This window comes from Eleutherodactylus coqui, chromosome 3 (genome assembly GCF_035609145.1).
Source record: "Eleutherodactylus coqui strain aEleCoq1 chromosome 3, aEleCoq1.hap1, whole genome shotgun sequence".
Taxonomy (NCBI): domain Eukaryota; kingdom Metazoa; phylum Chordata; class Amphibia; order Anura; family Eleutherodactylidae; genus Eleutherodactylus; species Eleutherodactylus coqui.
Genome location: NC_089839.1, coordinates 185597139 through 185618263, shown reverse-complemented (window position 1 = coordinate 185618263; position 21125 = coordinate 185597139). Strand labels below are relative to the sequence as shown.

Below are 21125 nucleotides of genomic sequence, written 5' to 3'. Positions count from 1 at the left end.
TATCTCCTGTATGTAATTATATATGTACTATTGGTATAAGCTAGACATCTCCTGTAGTGATATGCAGAATGCTAGTATACCCTGGGAATCTCTTGTATATAACTATATATGTACAGCTGGTATAAGCTATAGATTTTGTATATAGTGATATGGAGCATGCTGGAATAACCTGGGTATCTCCTGTGTATTATTATATGTACAGCTGGTATAATTTATACCAGATATATATATATATATATATATATAATTACGTGAGAGTTGTGAGAAATCATGTGCCGGGGGAGTCTGCAGACTGTATTTGGCTGCCCAGGTAACCGACGTCCCCTCCCTGAGCGTCACCCGGAGCCAGCCTGCGAGCTGCGGGGTATATGACTGGGACCCCTAGCAGTATGCCACAGTGTAGGGAGTTAATGGACAAATGTCAAACAGAACAGTGCTTTTTGACACCCAGTATAAGCTTTTGTAGCCAGCAGGAGTTGGGATATTAATTTAGGTTCATGGTGGTTAAATAATCTGACTCCCATCTGCTATGCTACAAGGGAAAGGTAAACTAGCGGATGATGGGGGTTGAGGTGTTCAGTGCAGGACAAACAATGGCTCAGGTAATACAGGGGGGGCTGTCCCCTAGCAGGGGATTTCCCAGTTGATAAGTCCAGGCAGAGATACTGAAGATACCATTGATCACATACAATATAATAAAATGCACATGGGGACATGGTCTCCCTGAGATGTTAATATTAAAGAGTAGTGGGTTACTACACTTACAAATCTTCATCTTTTGCAGCAAGACTCAGCAAGTGAAAATGACTGTAGCTTTATTTAAAGGGATTATAAATTAGTATTGTGTGATGGTGACTCCTCTATATGATCAGATGGAATAATCCTCAGGGCAAGAACTACTCTGCTGATGAAGAGCTGTGACCTGTGATATGCATTTGACAAGAAGAAATGCAAAGTTCTACATCTGAGCAAGAAAAATTTAAAAAGCACATGCAGAATAGGAGGAATTGGGCTAAGCAGCAGCACATGTGAAAAATACTTGGGTATACTAAGAGATCACAGACTGAACATGAGTCAACAGTGTGATGCAGCAGTATAAAATGCAAACACAATTCTGGGATGTATTAAGAGAAGCATAGAGTCTAGATCGCGTGGGGTAATTATCCCCCTCTACTCTTCCTTAGTCAGACCTCATCTGGAATACTGTGCCCACTTTAAAAAAGGCATAGACTAACTGGAGCAAGTTCAGAGAAGAGTTACCAAGATGGTGAGCGGTCTACAAATCATGTCCTATGAGGAACAGTTAAAGGATCTGGGAATGTTTAGCTTGCAGAAGAGAGGTCTGAAAGGAGACTTAATAGCGGTCTACAAATATCTGAAGGGCTGTCACAGTGCAGAGGGATCAGCCCGATTCTCATTTGTACAAGGAAAGACTAGAAGCAATGGGATGAAACTGAAAGGGAGGAGACACAAATTAGTTATTAGACAGTGAGGGGGATCAATGAATGGAACAGGTTACCACGGGAAGTGGTGAGTTCTTTAATGGAAGTGTTCCAACAGAGTTTGGACAGACATCTGTCTGGGATGATTTAGTGGATCCTGCATTGAGCAGGAGGTTGGACCTGATGACCCTAAAGGCCCATTCCAATTCCAACATTCTATGACTTTTGGGGACCTTTCACAAAGAACAGATTTACACCGCAGACGCCGCCAAATCGCCGCTACAGAATTCCACACCAAAATCTGTGAATTTTGATGTGAAATTTCAGGTTCTAAGCCATTCCTAATTCTGCATCAAAATCTGCTGGGCGCCTGTGTATTTTGGTGTGGAATTCACCTTGGCTTTCGATGCATCGTAGGGCCTATTCCATCCCATGTGAAAAGTCCCTTGCAGAGCATATTACAGTCTGCCCTGTATGTTTTTGTTATATGCAATTGAAAAGCTTCTTATACTTATAGCTCACTTTTGTTCTTGCAGGTCCTTCAGTCTGGAAACTGAGGTGGAGTTTGGCAATCAATATTTTTGCATTGAAAAGCTAATAACCTTTTGGAAACAGCAGAGGGCAGAGTGGGCCCACTAGAGAAGCTGTGAACAGTCATCTATCACTATTACCTAATTTACTTCTAGATATACTGTGAAATACCCGGTGACCAAGCTGTAAGTACAGAATATGGAAAGAATGGAGTAAATATGTTACTGCACACATAGAGTAATGTTTATGAAAGTCATTTCCAATGTACACAAGGCGGATACCCTGAACACAACAAGTTCTGCTACTTTATATCACCACCATAATTATTTATATGATAAGGTCCATTACTGAAAGGCAATGTACATTATAAATGGATAATGATGGTAATTAGAGATGAGCGAACGTACTTCGTTGGGGAGATTTCGCAATCGAGCATCGCTTTTTTCGAGTAACTGACTACTCGGTTGAAATGATTCGGGGGGCGCCGGGGGGCAGGGGCGGCATGGTGGAGCGCAGGGGGGGGGGGGTAGCAGTGGGGAACAGGGGGGAGCTCTCTCTCTATCCCCCCCACTCCCCTCTGCAACCCCAGCGCCCCCCCGAATCTTTTCGCCCGAGTAGTCAGTTACTCGAAAAAAGCGATGCTCGATTGCGAAATCGCCCCAAACAAGTACGTTCGCTCATCTCTAATGGTGATAATAAACAAGATTCTAGCAGATTTGTAATGAAATCCTTATTGCAAAGTTACTTCACTGAACTTTTTAGATACATTGACACAATAATGCAAAAAAAATTCTAAAAGTCTACATAACCATTAAACTATAAGGGCATAACGGAGTAACATTAAGTCCGGCATCACACGGGCGTATTTGCACGTGCCAAATCTGTTTCACATTTCCATATTTTGCATGTGCAAAGACAAAAGGAATATGTTCTATCTTTCTGCATATTTGCACAATACGCAAGGAGATGTGTGAAACACTGCAGAATTGCATAGGAAAAAGGAGACATCTGGAACTCATTAAGACTAATTAGCCATTTAAATCAGTGCGTCTTTGTTTGCAGTGCGCGAATGAATGTGCCTTGTGGCCACAGAAGGCGCGGTATAAAACGCTGTTGAAAAAAGCATCTTTCATTTTGCGAAATGCTACTCTCATGCGCACACAAATACGCCAGCGTCACACAGGCATATTTGCGCACGCCAAATTTGTTTGCGCAATATGCAGTGAATAGAAACCATTGATTTCAATAGGTTTATATGTACGGATTTTCTCTTCTGCATTTTGGTCACGCAAAAAACCCCCACAGCATGTTCTGTTTTCCTGTGCGTTTGGCCACTAAATTCCATATAGAAGTCAATGCACAAATGCACGCAAAATATGTTAGGAGATGCCTCAAGCACTGCGTAATTACACAGAAAAAAGAACTGATTAGAACTAATTAGCCATTTCAAATTCGGTGCAAATTTTTTTGCCACGTGGAAAAGCACATGCCTGAGCTATTCTGCCATGATTTTTACAGGGGATCCGCATGTGGGCTTATGGACAAAATCCACACGCAGAATTTGTGATGTACTTTCAAGCGGATCTGCATGAAGAAATAACTTGTCACTTCTTTCTGAAGATGCACGCAGAAGCTCGCGGATTTTGACCATTGACAGGACTAAATACACGTGCAAAAACCACAGCAGAGTAGGCACAGGTTTCTGCTTCTGCTTTAGGGAAAAAACACATTGCTTTTAGTTTTATTGGGGGTAAAAAGCTAAAAAAATGATTTTTTTCACATTTCTAGTTATTTTTTTTTAATTAGTATATTTATGCTAAAATAAAGTAAGGGAATGGGTTCCTCATTTTGTTTTGGACTTTTCGATATATAATATGTATGGTTTTCGATTACAGGGCGCTTATACCGACGGTTTGGTTGGCGTCAATTTTGGGTTATTTTCTTTCTTATGTATATCTTGTTGTTTTATTCTGTAATTTTGATTTACTTATTTATGTAATTATGTTTTACTATCTATGTCCCCCATGACGTCATATAAGACCTCTGGGGGACATTCACATGTTTTTTTATTTTTTTATTTGACACTTTCCCACCGTAGCTGGGGCATCCATAGGAACAACCCCTGTAGTGACATTAGTCACTGGCAGAGCTGGTCAGGGTCTAGTACGACCCTGCAGCTCTGCTGTAGCAGGGAATCCTGGCAGTCACGTGACCCCAGGGGTTCCCGTAGTGGAAGTTACACTTCCACTTTCACTTATCAGTACACAGCACTCATTGAGCACTGTGTACTCGGGGAAGGAAAAGGCAGAATGGGTTAAAAGCCCCTCCTGCTTTCTCCTCTTGACTGATTGCAGAGACAGGAGGCTTAAAGTCACACCGTAATTTTACTATTGGCTGGCCTTTAAGCCCAGGACCTGGCGCCATATATTTAATGTGCCTAGTCCTAAACAGTTTAAAGTTATGTCTGTGCTGACATAGATAGCCAAGCTCTTGGTCCCATCAATTGAACCCTATCCTGTGGACTTGGACAAACTCCTTTAAGACCAAGTGGTCATGAAAAAGACTTGGATAACTAAAATGTTAAAGAGATAGTCTCATGAAGACAGCCCCTACTAGGACATATGACCTTATTGAGGGGATCCTCTGTTTGGAACACCTCTTCCAAGAACAAGAATGGAGCGTTGCCCTTTAAGGTTCAGGTTATACATGCATAACATGAATGGACATGTTGGAGAAGAAAGGTCTGGCCAGACACGGTATCCTCTGGTGCTCATATCTGGGATAGAGAGGCTAGAGCTGAATGTCGTATTGAATCATAAAATGGTAGAATGGCAGAGTTGGAAGGGACATCCAGGGTTATCGGGTCCAACCCCCTGCTCAGTGCAGGATTCACTAAATCATCCCAGACAGATATTTGTCCAGCCTTTGTTTGAAGACTTCCATTAAAGGAGAACTCATGACCTCCTGTATTGGTTCTTGGAGAGGAGAGGCACCGTAGATAGTTGACCAAGTGCCTATGGGGCAATAGGGGCTCCATGTTCTGCTGTACACAACATTATCATCTCCATGAGCCTCAACAGTGGAAACCCCCTTCAAAGTTTATTTAGGATTAGACCAGAGTGGGATTACTAGTGGTGTTTACAAGCATAGAATATTATGGACGGTTCTTCTTTCCTCCAAGTAGATGCTACTACAGGGGCCAGTGCCGGCATGCATAGACTAGCCTGGAATAGTGCTACAGTCATAATGTGGTTTTATGCTGTGCAACTACTTAATTGTAACTCCGGCAGATATGTTTGTAGTGTTAGGGTTGATGGACTCTGAATCCTCAGCTCATATAATAATGTTCTATCTCAATAAACACATTTGGTAATACTAAGTGCTTTGCTGGTCATTGCTTGTATCCCCGTCCAAGACACACCTTGTGAGGTCTGATGTTTCTATAGGAGAGGAGTGCCACGCTAGATATTTCAAATCATTTAATTGTCGTGGACCATGAAAAGTGCCAGCATTGTCTGTTCCCGTCACATAGTCTGCTGTACGGTGTGAGCAGGATGAGTGCGCTACGGCTGCTGCTATTTTTCAGCTTTTATCAAGGTTAGTATAATTTAGGCTTAGAGTCTCCCATTATCTCGTAAAATCTATGATTTCCAAGCATAGTTCCCTGGGCAGAGATGGTAGTGTCATCTTTGCCCTGCTGCCCAATGGGCCACCTCTGCCACCTAAAGGCAGCAGTATAATAAATGGCCATGGTACGGTAGGTGGGGGCGGCCCTATTATAGACAGGGGTTCCCCTGTCACTTTTACAGTAGCGAACTAATTTCAGCTGACCCAACACATTTCAACTTGTATAAAAATACCCTTTTCTACACAAAAGTTGTTTTTGGGGTCAGTATGGAGGACTCTGAAGCAGTACAGTGAAATGCGCTGATACACCAGCAAAAGCAAGTCGTTCATAGCACAAATGTGTTGCACTTAGACGCATATGCCCATGTGAACAAACCCTAAGGCTACTTGCACATGGACTGAAAAAAGTTGCTCCCATTGATTTCAAAAATCAAGAGAAAAATTGTTTATGTAATTAAACACGTTAAAATTAATGTGTTATTTTCATATGCGAGTTCTGCCCATCTCGCTATCGGACAGAACTCACTCGTGAAACTCGCCTGTGTAAATATGGCTAAAGAACAGGGTTTGATTCATGCAAGCGATTCATATTTGCATTCATGAATTTGTAATGTGTAGCAGTAAATTGGATTTTTAACCCTTTAATATCTCAGTGTTCTCCTTACTTTTCCCAGTTTACAAGTGACTTCATATCTAAGTATTCAATTCCTTTTAAGAACCATATTCAGTATAAGGCCTCATTCACACGAACGTTTTTACGTGCTAAAACATCACCAGAAAATCGCAACCACCTGAGACATTGGATTCCAATGCATTCCTTTACATAAGCAATTTTCGGATGACGATTATCCTCGCTGCGTCAAAAAAAGGGCTTGACCGACCTATTTTTTTTGACGAAAAATGCTGGAGGCTCCCATAGACTCCTATGGGAGCTGGAAAAAAAAGGGAGGGGGGGAGTTTATTTGCGTCCTGCGCTCGGGAAAGAACACAGCTGCCGCTATTTAAGCATTAGAAGTCATTATGAGAATTTTGCCGGCCGACGGAATTCCACGCTACAATGTTTTTTTTCACGCGATACACGCCTATGAATGACTGAGAAAGCGCTAATTATTCTCGGGACTCGATCGTGGCTATTCTTCACTGATGCGATTGTATAGCGCTTGCGGCCAGGGTGAAAACGCACACACCCGTGTGAATGAGGCCTAGGTCACATGTACTTATATAATTACAATGATATATATCTTTTGCCATTTTTTTTTCTCCACCAGTGATCTCTTCTGCTCCAAGATTGTTTCTGCCTAACAACGTCACCATCCCTGAAAATGCCCCTCGAAGCACGCTGGTAGCCAGCATGACCGCGACTGCTGCGCAGTATGATTACATAGTTGGAGCACCTTTCATAGTGAACTCAAATCCAGTGATACACCCATTCACGATTATTCCGAAAGCACCAAATTACTGGGAGGTATGGAATATCTCCACCATTTATACTATGTATTAAAGGGGTGTTCAAAATTGATGAACTATCAACAGAATGTGTCATCCATAGCTGATTGGCGGAGGTCCAGCTGCCTAAGACCCCTGCTCTTGGCCGGACCAGCTGTCATCGTGTATGTTACAGGAAGCAGGTAGCTCCCGTACATTGAGCAGTGGCCCAATGTGGTATTGCAGGCACAGCTTCCACTGAAGTGAATGGGGGCTGTCTCTGCAGTATACCAAAGCGGGCCACTGCACAATGTACAGAGCTGTCTGCTTCCTGCTCCGTACCATATGGCATTAGGGATCCCTGTCTCGACACCTTATCAATTCATCATGATAAGAAACTGGACAAGAAAAAATTATCAATTTTCAAAGATAATAAACTAAATGGCCACTTTATTGGAGACACTGTTCATAAATGATAATTTTAGCTGCATTTAATCACCACAAGAGGGAGCTCACTGTATATGGATTTAAATAGTTTTTGATTGCCTCATTGGGGGTAATTTTATGGGTGCGGTTTGACCCACTAGTTTACGTCATTAGTGCACTTTACAGATGACAATTTTAAGGCCTCATTCACACAACCATATGAGTTTTTACATTCGCCCATGTGCATCATAAAATCTCATTAATGAACAATGCGATCGAGTCCCGAACTTGCATTTGCAGCCATTTACACGGGCAGCTGCTGCATATCGGCAAAAATATACGCTGCAGCGTGGAAATTCCTCGATCGTCAGAAATCCTCAGAATGACTACAAATGCTTAAATAGAGACAGCTGTCTTATTTCTGCAATGTCAGGAAGCAGGAAAACTCCCTCCTTCTCCCTTTTTCCCCGCTTCCATAGATGTCTATAAGAGCTTCCTGTGTGTACTGGCAAAAGATAGGTCAAGACCTATCTTTTGACGCGGCATATAAAATTGGCAACTGAAAACAACCGCCGATGTGCTATTTTTCCCAGCGCAAATTTTTTTGCGCCAAAAAATCCTATTCCTTTGAGAATGCAGACTTTTTTTTATAAACTCCTATCACTGTTCTTATAATAGTTTAATTGCTTTTTGAGTTTCTGGAGTTTTAGTTTATTCATCGCTGCAATTTGTTCATTGGCGTCGGATCATTTTTCTATGTACATTCGGCTTAACGTGAATTTATTTCCCATGTTGATTTTGCTACGGTAACAATTAGCATAATTCACGGAAGATGATGAACAGGTTGCAGATCTTAGGGATTTGGGGGCAAGCTGCTTCTTTGTAAATGACACAAACATCATATTGCTTAGCCTTTGTGAAAACTGTATATTTATACATTACGATATGTTCTTGCTGAACAAAATTACACATGATGTATGTTAGGTAATACTTTATGGTTGAGGCTGAAATTTAACTCACAAAATAGATAGATATGAGATAGATAGATATGAGATAGATAGATATGAGATAGATAGATAGATATGAGATAGATAGATAGATAGATAGATAGATAGATAGATAGATAGATAGATAGATAGATAGATATGACATAGATATGAGATAGATAGATATGAGATAGATATGACATAGATATGAGATAGATCTGAGATAGATAGATAAATACATAGCTATGACATAGATAGATAGATAGATAGATAGATAGATAGATAGATAGATAGATAGATAGATAGATAGATAGATAGATAGATAGATATGAGATAGATAGATAGATAGATAGATAGATAGATAGATAGATAGATAGATAGATAGATAGATATGAGACAGATAGATTGATAGATGTGGGATAGATAGATAGATAGATAGATAGATAGATAGATAGATAGATAGATATGAGATAGATAGATATGAGATAGATAGATGTGAGATAGGATAGATATGAGATAGATAGATAGATATGACATAGATATGAGATAGATAGATATGAGATAGATATGAGATAGATCTGAGATAGATAGATAAATACATAGCTATGACATAGATAGATAGATAGATAGATAGATAGATAGATAGATAGATATGAGATAGATAGATAGATATGGGATAGATAGATAGATATGAGATAGATAGATTGATGAATTATAGATAGATAGATGAATGACAGATAGATAGATAGATAGATAGATAGATAGATAGATAAGAGATAGATAGATAGATAGATAGATAGATAGGAGATAGATAGATAGATAGATAGATAAGAGATAGATGTGAGATAGATAAATATGAGATATGACATAGATAGATATGAGATGGATAGATAGATAGATAGATAGATAGATAGATAGATAGATAGATAGATATGACATAGATATGAGATAGATAGATAGATAGATAGATGAATTATAGATAGATAGATGAATTATAGATAGATAGATAGATGAATGACATAGATATGACATAGATAGATAGATAGATGAATTATAGATAGATAGATAGATAGATATGACAGATATGACATAGATAGATATGAGATAGATCTGAGATAGATAGATAAATACATAGCTATGACATAGATATATAGATAGATAGATAGATAGATATGAGATAGATAGATATGAGATAGATAGATAGATATGAGATAGCTAGCTAGCTAGGTAGATTAGATAGATATATAGATATATAGAGAGATAGATATGAGATAAATAGATAGATAGATAGATATGAGAGAGATAGATGGGTAAATAGATAGATGAAAACCTGGATAACAAGGAAAATACATGACTAAGAATACGACATTCTTCTCCATCTGCCTCGTGTTGCTTCCACTGTAATTGCACTTGCCGGTTCAAGAGGACATTAATTTAATGATAGCTTTGAAGCTTCTTGATATACTTTCTGTACAGATAATTATATCTGCTTTTCTTTGTGCTCACTCTTCATCTAGTTAATAACAACCAGCAGGCCTAAGCTGGACTTTGAAGCTGTCCCTCTTTACACCCTTCAAATCCTTGTTGAAGACAGCAAAGGCACAACAGCCACTCAGTCCATTGTCATTGAGATTTCCAAAGTTAACAAGCCCCCCATGTTCACTGGAACTTTGGCTGAAAGAGGTAGGTGGATTGTCACTTTTATCCATAAAAAATGGAAATTTGCCTCAAATGCATTTGCAGTGTAAAGAATAAACGTCTCAGAGCGTGATTCAGCAGCAATGTCTGTTCTGTGTGAGGATGAGCTGCAAGAAATGTTGCCATTTATGATAATTGGGAAATTATTTCTGTTCAACTTTTTATGCAAATGATATCGCTATGTCAAAGGAGAAATGCAGGATGGATGGTGCAGCAATGGACAGATGGGGGCGGATACAAGTTTTATGCAACAACCAAAAACTTTTCTTTACATATCATCTGTAGTTTTTCACCCCACGGGAGGGCACAATGCTTACAATGTTGCATAACCTGATATGGCCCTAGACACTACAATACATGGGTCAGTGCCTGCTACAGTAAGTGGTGTCGTAAGTGGCCTTTATTGCCCGGAAAAAAATACACTCTTATACCCTCTAGCACTGTAGGAGACCTCACTGATACAGGGGTAATGTTCGGCTGTTTTACATCAAAAGTTTATACTCAACTGAAACTTGGGCACTCTACAGGGGTGAAACCATTATGCCAACTGTATCTTCCCAAATCAGTAGGCCTTCAGCAGGAGTACAATCAGCCCTTCCACGCTTCTGGTCTGCAGCCTGGTCAGCCACATCACCGAACTCAGACCCTCTGTTCTGCTAAGGCCCTCTTCACCAGTGCAGCAGCTGCTGCATATGCTTCGCCTTCAACTTCACCCTTGTCGCAACAAGTCTTTACACAGACCTACCTTGCTTGTTCTGCACCCTATGGGGCAGGGATTGGACAAGATGATTTGGTACCCTAGACAGATTAGGCAAAATGCGCCCTTCCCAGCCCCCAGACTCATTTTAAAGTCACCTTACTATCCAATAAAACACATTTTAAAAGACACAAGTACAAGCAGAATAAAGTTTTACTCCGTTAACTAACTGTACTTTTCTTCTCCATTCTTCATTCTCCCTGAAGCCTGAAGGTCCTTCTGCCACAAAAGAAGACACCAGTATTATAAATGATGCATGGTAGCTTGCTAGTCCTGTCGCAGATTTTGCACTGGCCCTCAGATCTGACCTCATAATTAATACAAACCAACCTGAAACTCAGATCAATACCCCCCCCCCCCCCCACACACACACACACCAGATCAGTAACCATAATTAAAACAGAGCCCATATCCAATGCCATAATACAGACTCCCAGATCGGAACTCGTAATTAGTACAGACCCTATGCCCTGACTAAATAATCAATACAGACCCCAGATCAGGCATCATAATTTATAGATACCCAAGGCCAGACTCCATAATTAAACGAGACCCCTGATCTGACTCCATAGTGAATCTACTGATTGGCAGAGAACAGCTAAATAGGGAGGAGGGGGGAGGAGACTTGGATTTTTTAACTTTTGCCTGGATTGTCACTTTAAGGGTATGTTCACACATAGTGTAAATGCTGTGGATTTTCTGCAACGCAAATTTGCATGGTTTAATGCAGAAATGTTGCCAATTTTGCCACAAAATCTTCCACTGTGGGAAAGCCTCAGCATTCCCACTACGTGCAAAAATACCCTAAAAAGGATCCCATGTGGCGCAGAGTGCAGCAGAGATGCAATCCTAAACTCTCAATCCCTGCGTGGTTCAGTTAGCGGTTCAAGGTTGACTCCGCCTTCCATCCTTCAGAGGGCAGTAAATGAGTACCCAGCTTGGTGGGGGTAATAAATAAATTATTTGAAAGTGCTGCGGAATAAGTTGGCGCTATACAAATAACAAGATTTTTTAAAATTTATTTTTATCGAATGGCTCTCCTGACATGTCTGTTTATGCAAATCCTTTATTCCTCAAGAAATAAAACTGGCAAAGCATCTTTTTATAAAACTCTGTATTGTGCCGGTCTTCTATTATTCCTCCTGTAAATTCTAAATAAATTGATAACTGGGTGTTACTATTTCACTTGTCCGTAGGGTGTGTCCCCTATGCAGTTTATCATTGTCAGCACTAATTGTACAATGTCAGAGTAGATGGGCAAATACCCCATTGACATTGGGTATGGTAATGCCATCTAGCAATTTATTCATGCATTTCCAGGAGGATTTACAGAGGAACAAGAAATGATACTCCTCCATGGTTATTACTTGGGAAATACAAGTATATACTAGACAAAGCTGCTGCAATATGGACAGCACTACCTGCTTCCACAGCTGTCCACATTGACGGTGGACCCCCGGGATCAGATCATCATTTGGTTCCCAAGTGGTGGATCCCCGCCGATCAACTATTCATGTCCCGTCCTGGGGAAGAATCATCTATTGTAACTGTCTTGGAGAACCTCTTTAACGTCTCAAATTGTAATACAATTATTTCTCGCCAACAGATGCTGAGGTTTATATTCCTGAAAATACTCCTGTTTCCACAATCATTTACAAAGTGGCGGCCAAGGACCCGGACAAAGATGTTCTGCAGGTGACAGTCTTATAATACTTCATATTAACCAGTCAACAATTCCACAGAGTTTATGAAATCATTTTGCAGCTCTTGACTCAAACCGGGAATGAATTATTTGATACTTGTTTCTCTATTACTCTCCCTGGAAATATAGAAATACACGGGGTGTGCCTTTCCTCTTGTCTATGGGGTGTGCCTTTTCCCTTGTCTATAGGGTGTGACCCTTCAGGGACCATTCATAAAGACGGCATATTTCCGCAATATGCAGATAAATCTGTTAATGCGGATTTCCACTCCCATTATCTGCATGTCTACATGTGGATTTTGGTGCGGTATTCTCTCCCTCTTTAGCTGTCTAGCTCAGTCGCACACGGGTGTAAGCGCATATATGCACTCTATCGCAGGACGTACATGCGCTATTCAGAGCACACATCCACAGGCTGTTGCCCCTGTATCAGAGGTTTTTACTATACTTTATTGCGCTGCAGGGACTACTGGTCTTGGCAGCACCATGTTAAAGTCGGCAGGGCAGCCTATTTAGTAAGCGGGTCAGCTGACTCGGTAGGCAGGTCAACTGACTTGGTAGGCGCAGGTATTCTTGTTTAAGCCCGCAAAATCGCGCAGTTCACTTCGGGCAGACAGGGGCCTTCTGTGCGCAAATGCGCACAAAAATAGATTGTGTCGTGTTTTTTCCCCGCACTTGAAATGTGCATGGAAGAAAAACACATGTAAAGGAATCCATTTAGTTAATTAATTCTATTCGCTACACATTTGGCGCACAGATTTTGCGGTTGTAAATGCACCGTCCTTAGATGATTTAAGTCTGAGTCTATTAGGGGATGAATGATTGTTCATACAGTCGTTCATCCCCATAGAGCTGCCATTGGTCAACTGCACCTCTCCCCAGTTACAGAGGGAGATCTGCCGCATGCCTGTAAGAGGTAGGATTAGCTGACGAAGAAGCATTTGCCTGATAGGTAAGCACATGTTCAGGTGGATACTAATCCGTTAGAGGAGACTTTGGCGCCGTCCACTCTCTGCAAGACGTTCCCATTCATCCCCCTTTGTTTCCTAAGAACATCTCGGTTCAGCACATGTAGCATCTGTTAGTGTGTTACTAAGAGACCCGCAACTACGTCACTCGTCCACGGAAACTTGGTGACTTAATTGCACATTATTGCAAAGCCATTAGGTAAACATAATATCTTATTGTGAATCAATTGTGGTTCATACTTGTGAAATATCATAGGCAGGAAAATGTAATTAGTTCTGCCAACTAGAGTAACCCTATATCATAACAGTTACAGGAAGAAGGGGGATGATGAGCAGTACAAGTAGTACAAGTACCTGAACAAGAATCACAAGTAGTATTTATTTCCATATGTTAGTACCTAAGGCCCTTTTAGACACAATGATTTTTGCTCAAAAATCGCTCAAAGCCGCCTTTTGAGTGATAATCGTTGTGTCTAACTGCACTGACCTTGTGCAGTTTTCATTAAACCGTCGCTGAACAGCCATCAGTTATCAGGAATTCACAGCGGCATACAGCTGATATTATTGTTTCAGCTGTATCCCGCTCCCTGAAGACAGGTGGGGTATGAAGAACACAGCTGTGTTCTACATCCCCTGCTCGTAGCGCTCAGCTGTATAACAACATTTGAGTGATCACCTTGCGCTGTAAAAGAAACACACAACCATTATCGCTCAAAAATCACTCAAAAGATTTTTTGAGCGATAATCATTGTGTCTAAACCAGGCTAAGTGGGACACCCTTGGTCCTAATGACATCAGATACTCTTCGTGGCATACTTCCTACTAATATCTGATACACTTCAGCTGGCATTTCCCTCCATTCATCCTGCAAACATCTTGCGAGTTCTTTCAAAGAAGATGTATCGGCCTGTCTACAGTGATGCAAGGAGCGTCATCATTGGACAGTTGGAATGAAGAACGATGTAAGAACATTCTACATAGTGACAAATTCATTGAATGGCTGTGATTGGTCCATCGAGCACTGCCTCTGATTAGCTGAGCCACGGCACTCAAGAGTCAATCAGAGGCTGCGCTTCCTGGAGGCAGGGATTTTCAAACAGTTCGTCCCGTGTAAATAGGACTTTACTGGTATGTCATGAAAGAAGTTTGAACCTTCCTCTTCTTAGTGATGTGAGGATTGTGGACCTCTCTTTTGGAGCTTGTTTGTAAATTAATCCCTAAACCTGCTCTTTCTTTTTGAATCTCCCCGTATATCTGGACCTCTCTTAGGGTGAATGCCCACGAACGGATTTCTACCGCATTTCCAGCGGCGAAAATCTGCATGTGAATTCCGCAGCTATTAGGTTCTATTGAACCTAATAGCTTTCTGCCTACCAATGCTCGCATGCGGAATTCTACCACGGATTTCCGCAGCGGGTAATAAATTGTGGCATGTTCCATTTGCTGCAGATTTACGCCGCAGGAGGTCTCCATTAATATAGCATTTATGGAGACCATGGAATTCCGGGATCATCAGCAGGCACATTTTGTTTTTAATCGCAGTACTACCGCGGCATAAGTCTGCAGGCGTATCCCACGCTGCTCGTGGCCATGAGCCCTTACTATTCTACATAAATAGATGGTATTTTGCACAAAGTGTATCAAGTTTTAACTTCACTTATTACTCTGCTTTCAGTACTCTGTTACAGTCAATCCTGGAAACTCCGGATTTCGGATTGACAACACGGGGACCATCGTTACCGCTGTAATGTTTGATTATGAAAGTAATACGAAAAGGTAAGTTTTTTCCCCAATTTCTCATTATTTTGGGGGAAAACATGGACCATTGTGGTGAATTTAGAGATGTTTTTACCATCAATTTCTAATAGGAGGGTCCTCTAACAATAAGTAGATCACCTTGACCTTTTGGCACTCTTCAGGGAGCGACTGATACGGACGCTTGTCACGTTGTGTGTCACAGCGCATGCGTTCCCACTATCAATATGCCACACCCCTCGCATATAAATGTGGTTTACGTACCTGTACCTATGCTACTCCCACCAGCCGCTGTCTGCCTGGAGCCGCTTCCCAACATTACAATATGCACAGTTACCAAATTTAAAGAGGCATCACAAAATATAATGACATCCATTTACAAACATAACAACTAGTGATGAGCGAACGTACTCGTCCGAGCTTGATGCTCGGGCGAATATTAGGGTGTTCGGGATGCTCGTTACTCTTAACGAGCACCACGTGGTGTTCGGGTTACTTTCACTTTCCTCTGTGAGACGTTAGCGCGCTTTTCTGGCCAATTGAAAGACAGGGAAGGCATTACAACTTCCCCCTATGACGTTCAAGCCCTATACCACCCCCTGCTGTGAGTGGCGGGGGAGATCAGATGTCACCCGAGTATAAAAGTCGGTCCCTCCCGCGGCTCGCCTCAGATGCCTTGTGAGTTAGCTGAGGGAAAGTGCTGCTGCTGGTGCTGCTGTAGGGAGAGTGTTAGGAGTGAGGGTAGGCTTCAAGAACCCCAACGGTCCTTCTCAGGGCCACATCTATCCGTGTGCAGTACTGTGGAGGGTGCTGTTAGCAGTGTTGCACAATTTTTTTTTTTTCAAAATCGGCTGTCTGCAGAGCATTGCGCCCTGCAGTAATAGTCCAGGGACAGAAGTGGTGGTTAGGCAGGGAGAGTGTTAGAAGTGAGTGTAGGCTTCAAGAACCCCAACGGTCCTTCTTAGGGCCACATTTAACCGTGTGCAGTAGTGTGCAGGCTGCTGTTAGCAGTGTTGCATATTTTTTTTTTTAAATCGGCTGTGCAGAGCATTGCGCCCTGCAGTAATACTACAGGGACAGAATTGTGTAGGCAGGGACAGAAGACATATATTATTGATTGAATATAGTCAGTGGGCCTTTTCTTTAAAAAAAAAGGGAAACATTCTATTTGGCCTGCCTCTGACAGTCCTCAGCGTTCTGTGTACGTGTGTGGTGGGTGGAGATAGTAAAAAAATCATACGCAGCCAGCTACGTTTAACAGCAGTCTTGCGCCAATTTATTTCCTGCCTGCCTGGGAAAAATCACCGCGCTGCTGCACTTCATATAACTGCATTTCTGTGGAACAGATTTCTTATCTGATTGAATATAGTCAGTGGGCCGGCCTTCCCTTTAAAAAAAAGGGAAAAATTCTATTTGGCCTGCCTCTGTCAGTCCTCAGCGTTCTGTGTACGTGTGTGGTGGGTGGAGATAGTAAAAAAATCATACGCAGCCAGCTACGTTTAACAGCAGTCTTGCGCCAATTTATTTCCTGCCTGCCTGGGAAAAATCACCGCTCTGCTGCACTTCATTTCTGTGGAACAGATTTCTTATCTGATTGAATATAGTCAGTGGGCCGGCCTTCCCTTTAAAAAAAAGGGAAAAATTCTATTTGTCCTGCAGGCTTGCGCCAATTTATTTCCTGCCTGGGAAATCACTGGTAATACAGCATGCTGAGGGGTAGGGGTAGGCCTAGAGGACGGGGACGTGGCCGAGGACGCGTAGGCCCAAGTGAGGGTGTGGGCACAGGCCGAGCTCCTGATCCAGGTGTATCGCAGCCGACTGCTGCGCGATTAGGAGAGAGGCACGTTTCTGGCGTCCCCACATTCATCGCCCAATTAATGGGTCCACGCGGGAGACCTTTATTAGAAAATGAGCAGTGTGAGCAGGTCCTGTCGTGGATGGCAGAAAGTGCTTCGAGCAAGCTATCATCCACCCACAGTTCTGCGCCGTCCAGTGCTGCAAATCCGAATCCTCTGGCTGCTGATCCTCCTTCCTCCCAGCCTCCTCACTCCACTACAATGACACATGCTCAGGAGTGGGAAGACTCCCAGGAACTGTTCTCGGGCCCCTGCTCAGATTGTGCAGCAGTGGTTCCTCTCCCACCAGAGGAGTTTATCGTGACTGATGCCCAACCATTCAAAAGTTCCCGGGGTCCGGGGGATGAGGCTGGGGACTTCCGGCAACTGTCTCAAGACCTTTCAGTGGGTGAGGAGGACGATGACGATGAGACACAGTTGTCTTGCAGTGAGGTAGTAGTAAGGGAAGTAAGTGCGATGGAGGAGCGCACAGAAGATTCGGAGGAAGAGCAGCAGGACGATAAGGTGACTGACCCCACCTGGTGTGCAACGCCTACTCAGGACAGGTCTTCAGAGGGGGAGGCAAGGGCAGCAGCAGGGCAGGTTGCAAGAGGCAGTGCGGTGTCCAGTGGTAGAGGCAGGGCCAGACCGAATAATCCACCAAGTGTTTCCCAAAGCGCACCCTCGCGCCATGCCACCCTGCAGAGGCCCAGGTGCTCTAAGGTCTGGCAGTTTTTCACTGAGACGCCTTACGACCGACGAACAGTGGTGTGCAACCTTTGTCGCGCCAAGATCAGCCGGGGAGCCACCACCAACAGCCTCACCACCACCAGCATGCGCAGACATATGATGGCCAAGCACCCCACGAGGTGGGACAAAGGCCGTTCACCGCCTCCGGTTTGCACCGCTGCCTCTCCCCCTGTGCCCCAACCTGCCACTGAGATCCAACCCCCCTCTCAGGACACAGGCACTACCGTCTCCTGGCCTGCACCCACACCCTCACCTCCGGTGTCCTCGGCCCCATCCACCAATGTCTCGCACCGCACCGTCCAGCCGTCGCTAGCGCAAGTCTTTGAGCGGAAGCGCAAGTACGCCGCCACGCACCCGCACGCTCAAGCGTTAACCGTCCACATAGCGAAACCAATTTTTCGTTAAACTGGGCTGCCTCCAGGCCTACTTACCACTTAAGCCACATTAACCAAAGCGATTAATGGGTTTCACCTGCCATCTTGGTTGGGCATGGCCAATTTTTTATGAGGTACATTAGTACTGTTGGTACACCAATTTTTGGGGGCCCTCACCTACAGTGTAATCATTGTAATTTCTATGTTCTTCACCTGCACTCATGGTACAGAAAGGTGTGTGGGGTTGGCCTACACTTTTGCTACATAAATGTAACTGGGGCATTGTCTATACTGCAGCTACTGAAATGTGAAAGCGACTGTTATCTCCCTAAACTGCTGCTTCGGAATTGTTACTGGGGCTTGTCTTGAGTGCTACTATTACTGAAATGGAACTAATGTGAATAATTCTGGGCTCTGCCTATACCGCAGCTAATGGTATGTCACTGGGGTGTGGAAACAGAGGCTTCACAAAGACATGATGGTGGCGAGGCCATTTCCCACCAACGCTGTTACTGTTAAGGTGCATATAACCACGGACACGTGGAGAGGACACATAGTGCCTCCAAAACATCCCCCTCCTCCTCAAACAATGAAAACATTCTTGGCAAATACCTTTGCATTGGTCCGTCTGGTGGCAGTCCAAGAATTTCACCTTTAACAACACTACAAGAGAGCACCACCACCATCCCCCCGCCACGGCCCACTTAATCATGGCCACATTCCGAAAACCAACTACATAAAACCGCGCTACTAGGTCCGCAGTCACCACCACATTACCACCAATGAGGTTACTGTTAAGGTACATATTACCAGTCTGACTGGGGCATGCAGTGTGGGCCAAAGCCCACCTGTATTGTATCTGACGTTAGCTCTGCTGAGTAGGGCACTGCAATGGGATATATTTATGTACCACCGGTGGGTTCCAGGGAGCCACCCATGCTGTAGGTGCACACGGAGTTGTAACTGCATCTGTCCGCTTCTAAAGAACCCCAGTCTGACTGGGGCATGCAGTGTGGGCCGAAGCCCACCTGCATTAAGCACGACATTACTACCTCAGCTGTGTTGGGCAATGCAATGGGATATTTTTATGTACCGCCGGTGGGTTCCAGGGAGCCACCCATGCTGTAGGTGCACACGGAGTTTAACCTACATGTGTCCACTTCTAAAGAACCCCAGTCTGACTGGGGCATGCAGTGTGGGCCGAAGCCCACCTGCATTAAGCACGACATTACTACCTCAGCTGTGTTGGGCAATGCAATGGGATATTTTTATGTACCGCCGGTGGCTTCCTGGCACCCACCCATGCTGTCGGTCCACAGGGAGTTGTAAATGCATCTGTTTCCACTTCTAAAGAACCCCAGTCTGACTGGGGCATGCAGTGTGGGCCGTAGCCCACCTGCATTAAGCACGACATTACTACCTCAGCTGTGTTGGGCAATGCAATGGGATATTTTTATGTACCGCCGGTGGGTTCCAGGGAGCCACCCATGCTGTAGGTGCACACGGAGTTTAACCTACATGTGTCCACTTCTAAAGAACCCCAGTCTGACTGGGGCATGCAGTGTGGGCCGAAGCCCACCTGCATTAAGCACGACATTACTACCTCAGCTGTGTTGGGCACTGCAATGGGATATATTTATGTACCGCCGGTGGCTTCCTGGGACCCACCCATGCTGTGGGTGCACACGGAATTCCCATTGCGGAGTTGTACCTGCCTGTGACTATTTATAAAAAACCGCGGTCTGACTGGGGCGTGCAGACACCTTGACAGAATGAATAGTGTGTGGCACATAGGTTCCCCATTGCTATGCGCACGTGTGCAGCTCCAGATGGAGGTGGCACAGGATTGGATTTCTGATTGCTTCTGTACAGCTTTGTGGACTATCGGCCTGCCCCTTTTATGGGGGGGTCGCTGCCTAGCCATGCCAACCCTCTGCAGTGTGTGCCTGCTTTTCCTGTGGCAGACGCACTTATAAATAGACATGAGGGTGGCGTGGCATGAGGGCAGCTGAAGGCTGGGCAGGGACAATTTGGTGTACGCTGTGGACACTGTCGTGCGGGGGGGGGGGGGGGGGGAGGGGGTTTGGCAGCATGTAACCCAGGAGAAGTGGCAGCGGAGTGTCATGCAGGCAGTGATTGTGCTTTGTTGGAGGTAGTGTGGTGCTTAGCTAAGGTATGCCATGCTAATGAGGGCTTTTCAGAAGTAAAAGTTGTTGGGAGGGGGGGGGGGGGGGGCCCACTCTTGCCGGTATTGTGGCTTAATAGTGGGACCTGTGAACTTGAGATGCAGCCCAACATGTAGCCCCTCGCCTGCCCTATCCGTTGCTGTGTCGTTCCCATCACTTTCTTGAATTGCCCCGATTTTCACAAATGAAAACCTTAGCGAGCATCGGCGAAATACAAAAATGCTCGGGTCGCCCATTGACCTCAATGGGGTTCGTTACTCGAAACGAACCCTCGAGCATCGCGAAAAGTTCGTCCCGAGTAACGAGCACCCGAGCATTTTGGTGCTCGCTCATCTCTAATAACAACTTCATGCTCCAACACCTGTACAAAACACGTGACGGCATTATATTTTATCGCTGTTACGGTGGTTTCACACACAAGGTTTTTTGGAAAACAATTTTTCTTGCAATTTTTTGAGCCAGAGTTAGAAATTGATTCAAAAGATATGGGAAATATACAGGAGGGCTTATAATTCTCCTTCACGCTGGATACATTTCTGGCTTTGTCCCAAAAACTTGCAACAAAAATTCCAGTGGTATATTTCACTGGGGGGAACCACTAAAATATAACTTTTATTAAAGTTTTTGTATAAACATTCCAGTGGGGTTTTTCATTTTCCGAAA

The 21125-nt window shown here is 43.7% G+C and overlaps 1 protein-coding gene across 1 annotated transcript in view; it reads left to right on the top strand.

The window, feature by feature from the left end:
• The first annotated feature begins 5527 nt into the window (after window positions 1-5527).
• LOC136619890 (cadherin-related family member 3-like) overlaps window positions 5528-21125 on the top strand; it is a 51994-nt gene continuing 36396 nt past the window's right edge. The window contains exons 1-5 of the mRNA XM_066594617.1: window positions 5528-5570; window positions 6869-7065; window positions 9955-10120; window positions 12499-12587; window positions 15238-15338. Of these exons, the coding sequence (XP_066450714.1) occupies window positions 5528-5570; window positions 6869-7065; window positions 9955-10120; window positions 12499-12587; window positions 15238-15338 (596 nt within the window). The remainder of the gene's footprint in view (window positions 5571-6868; window positions 7066-9954; window positions 10121-12498; window positions 12588-15237; window positions 15339-21125) is intronic.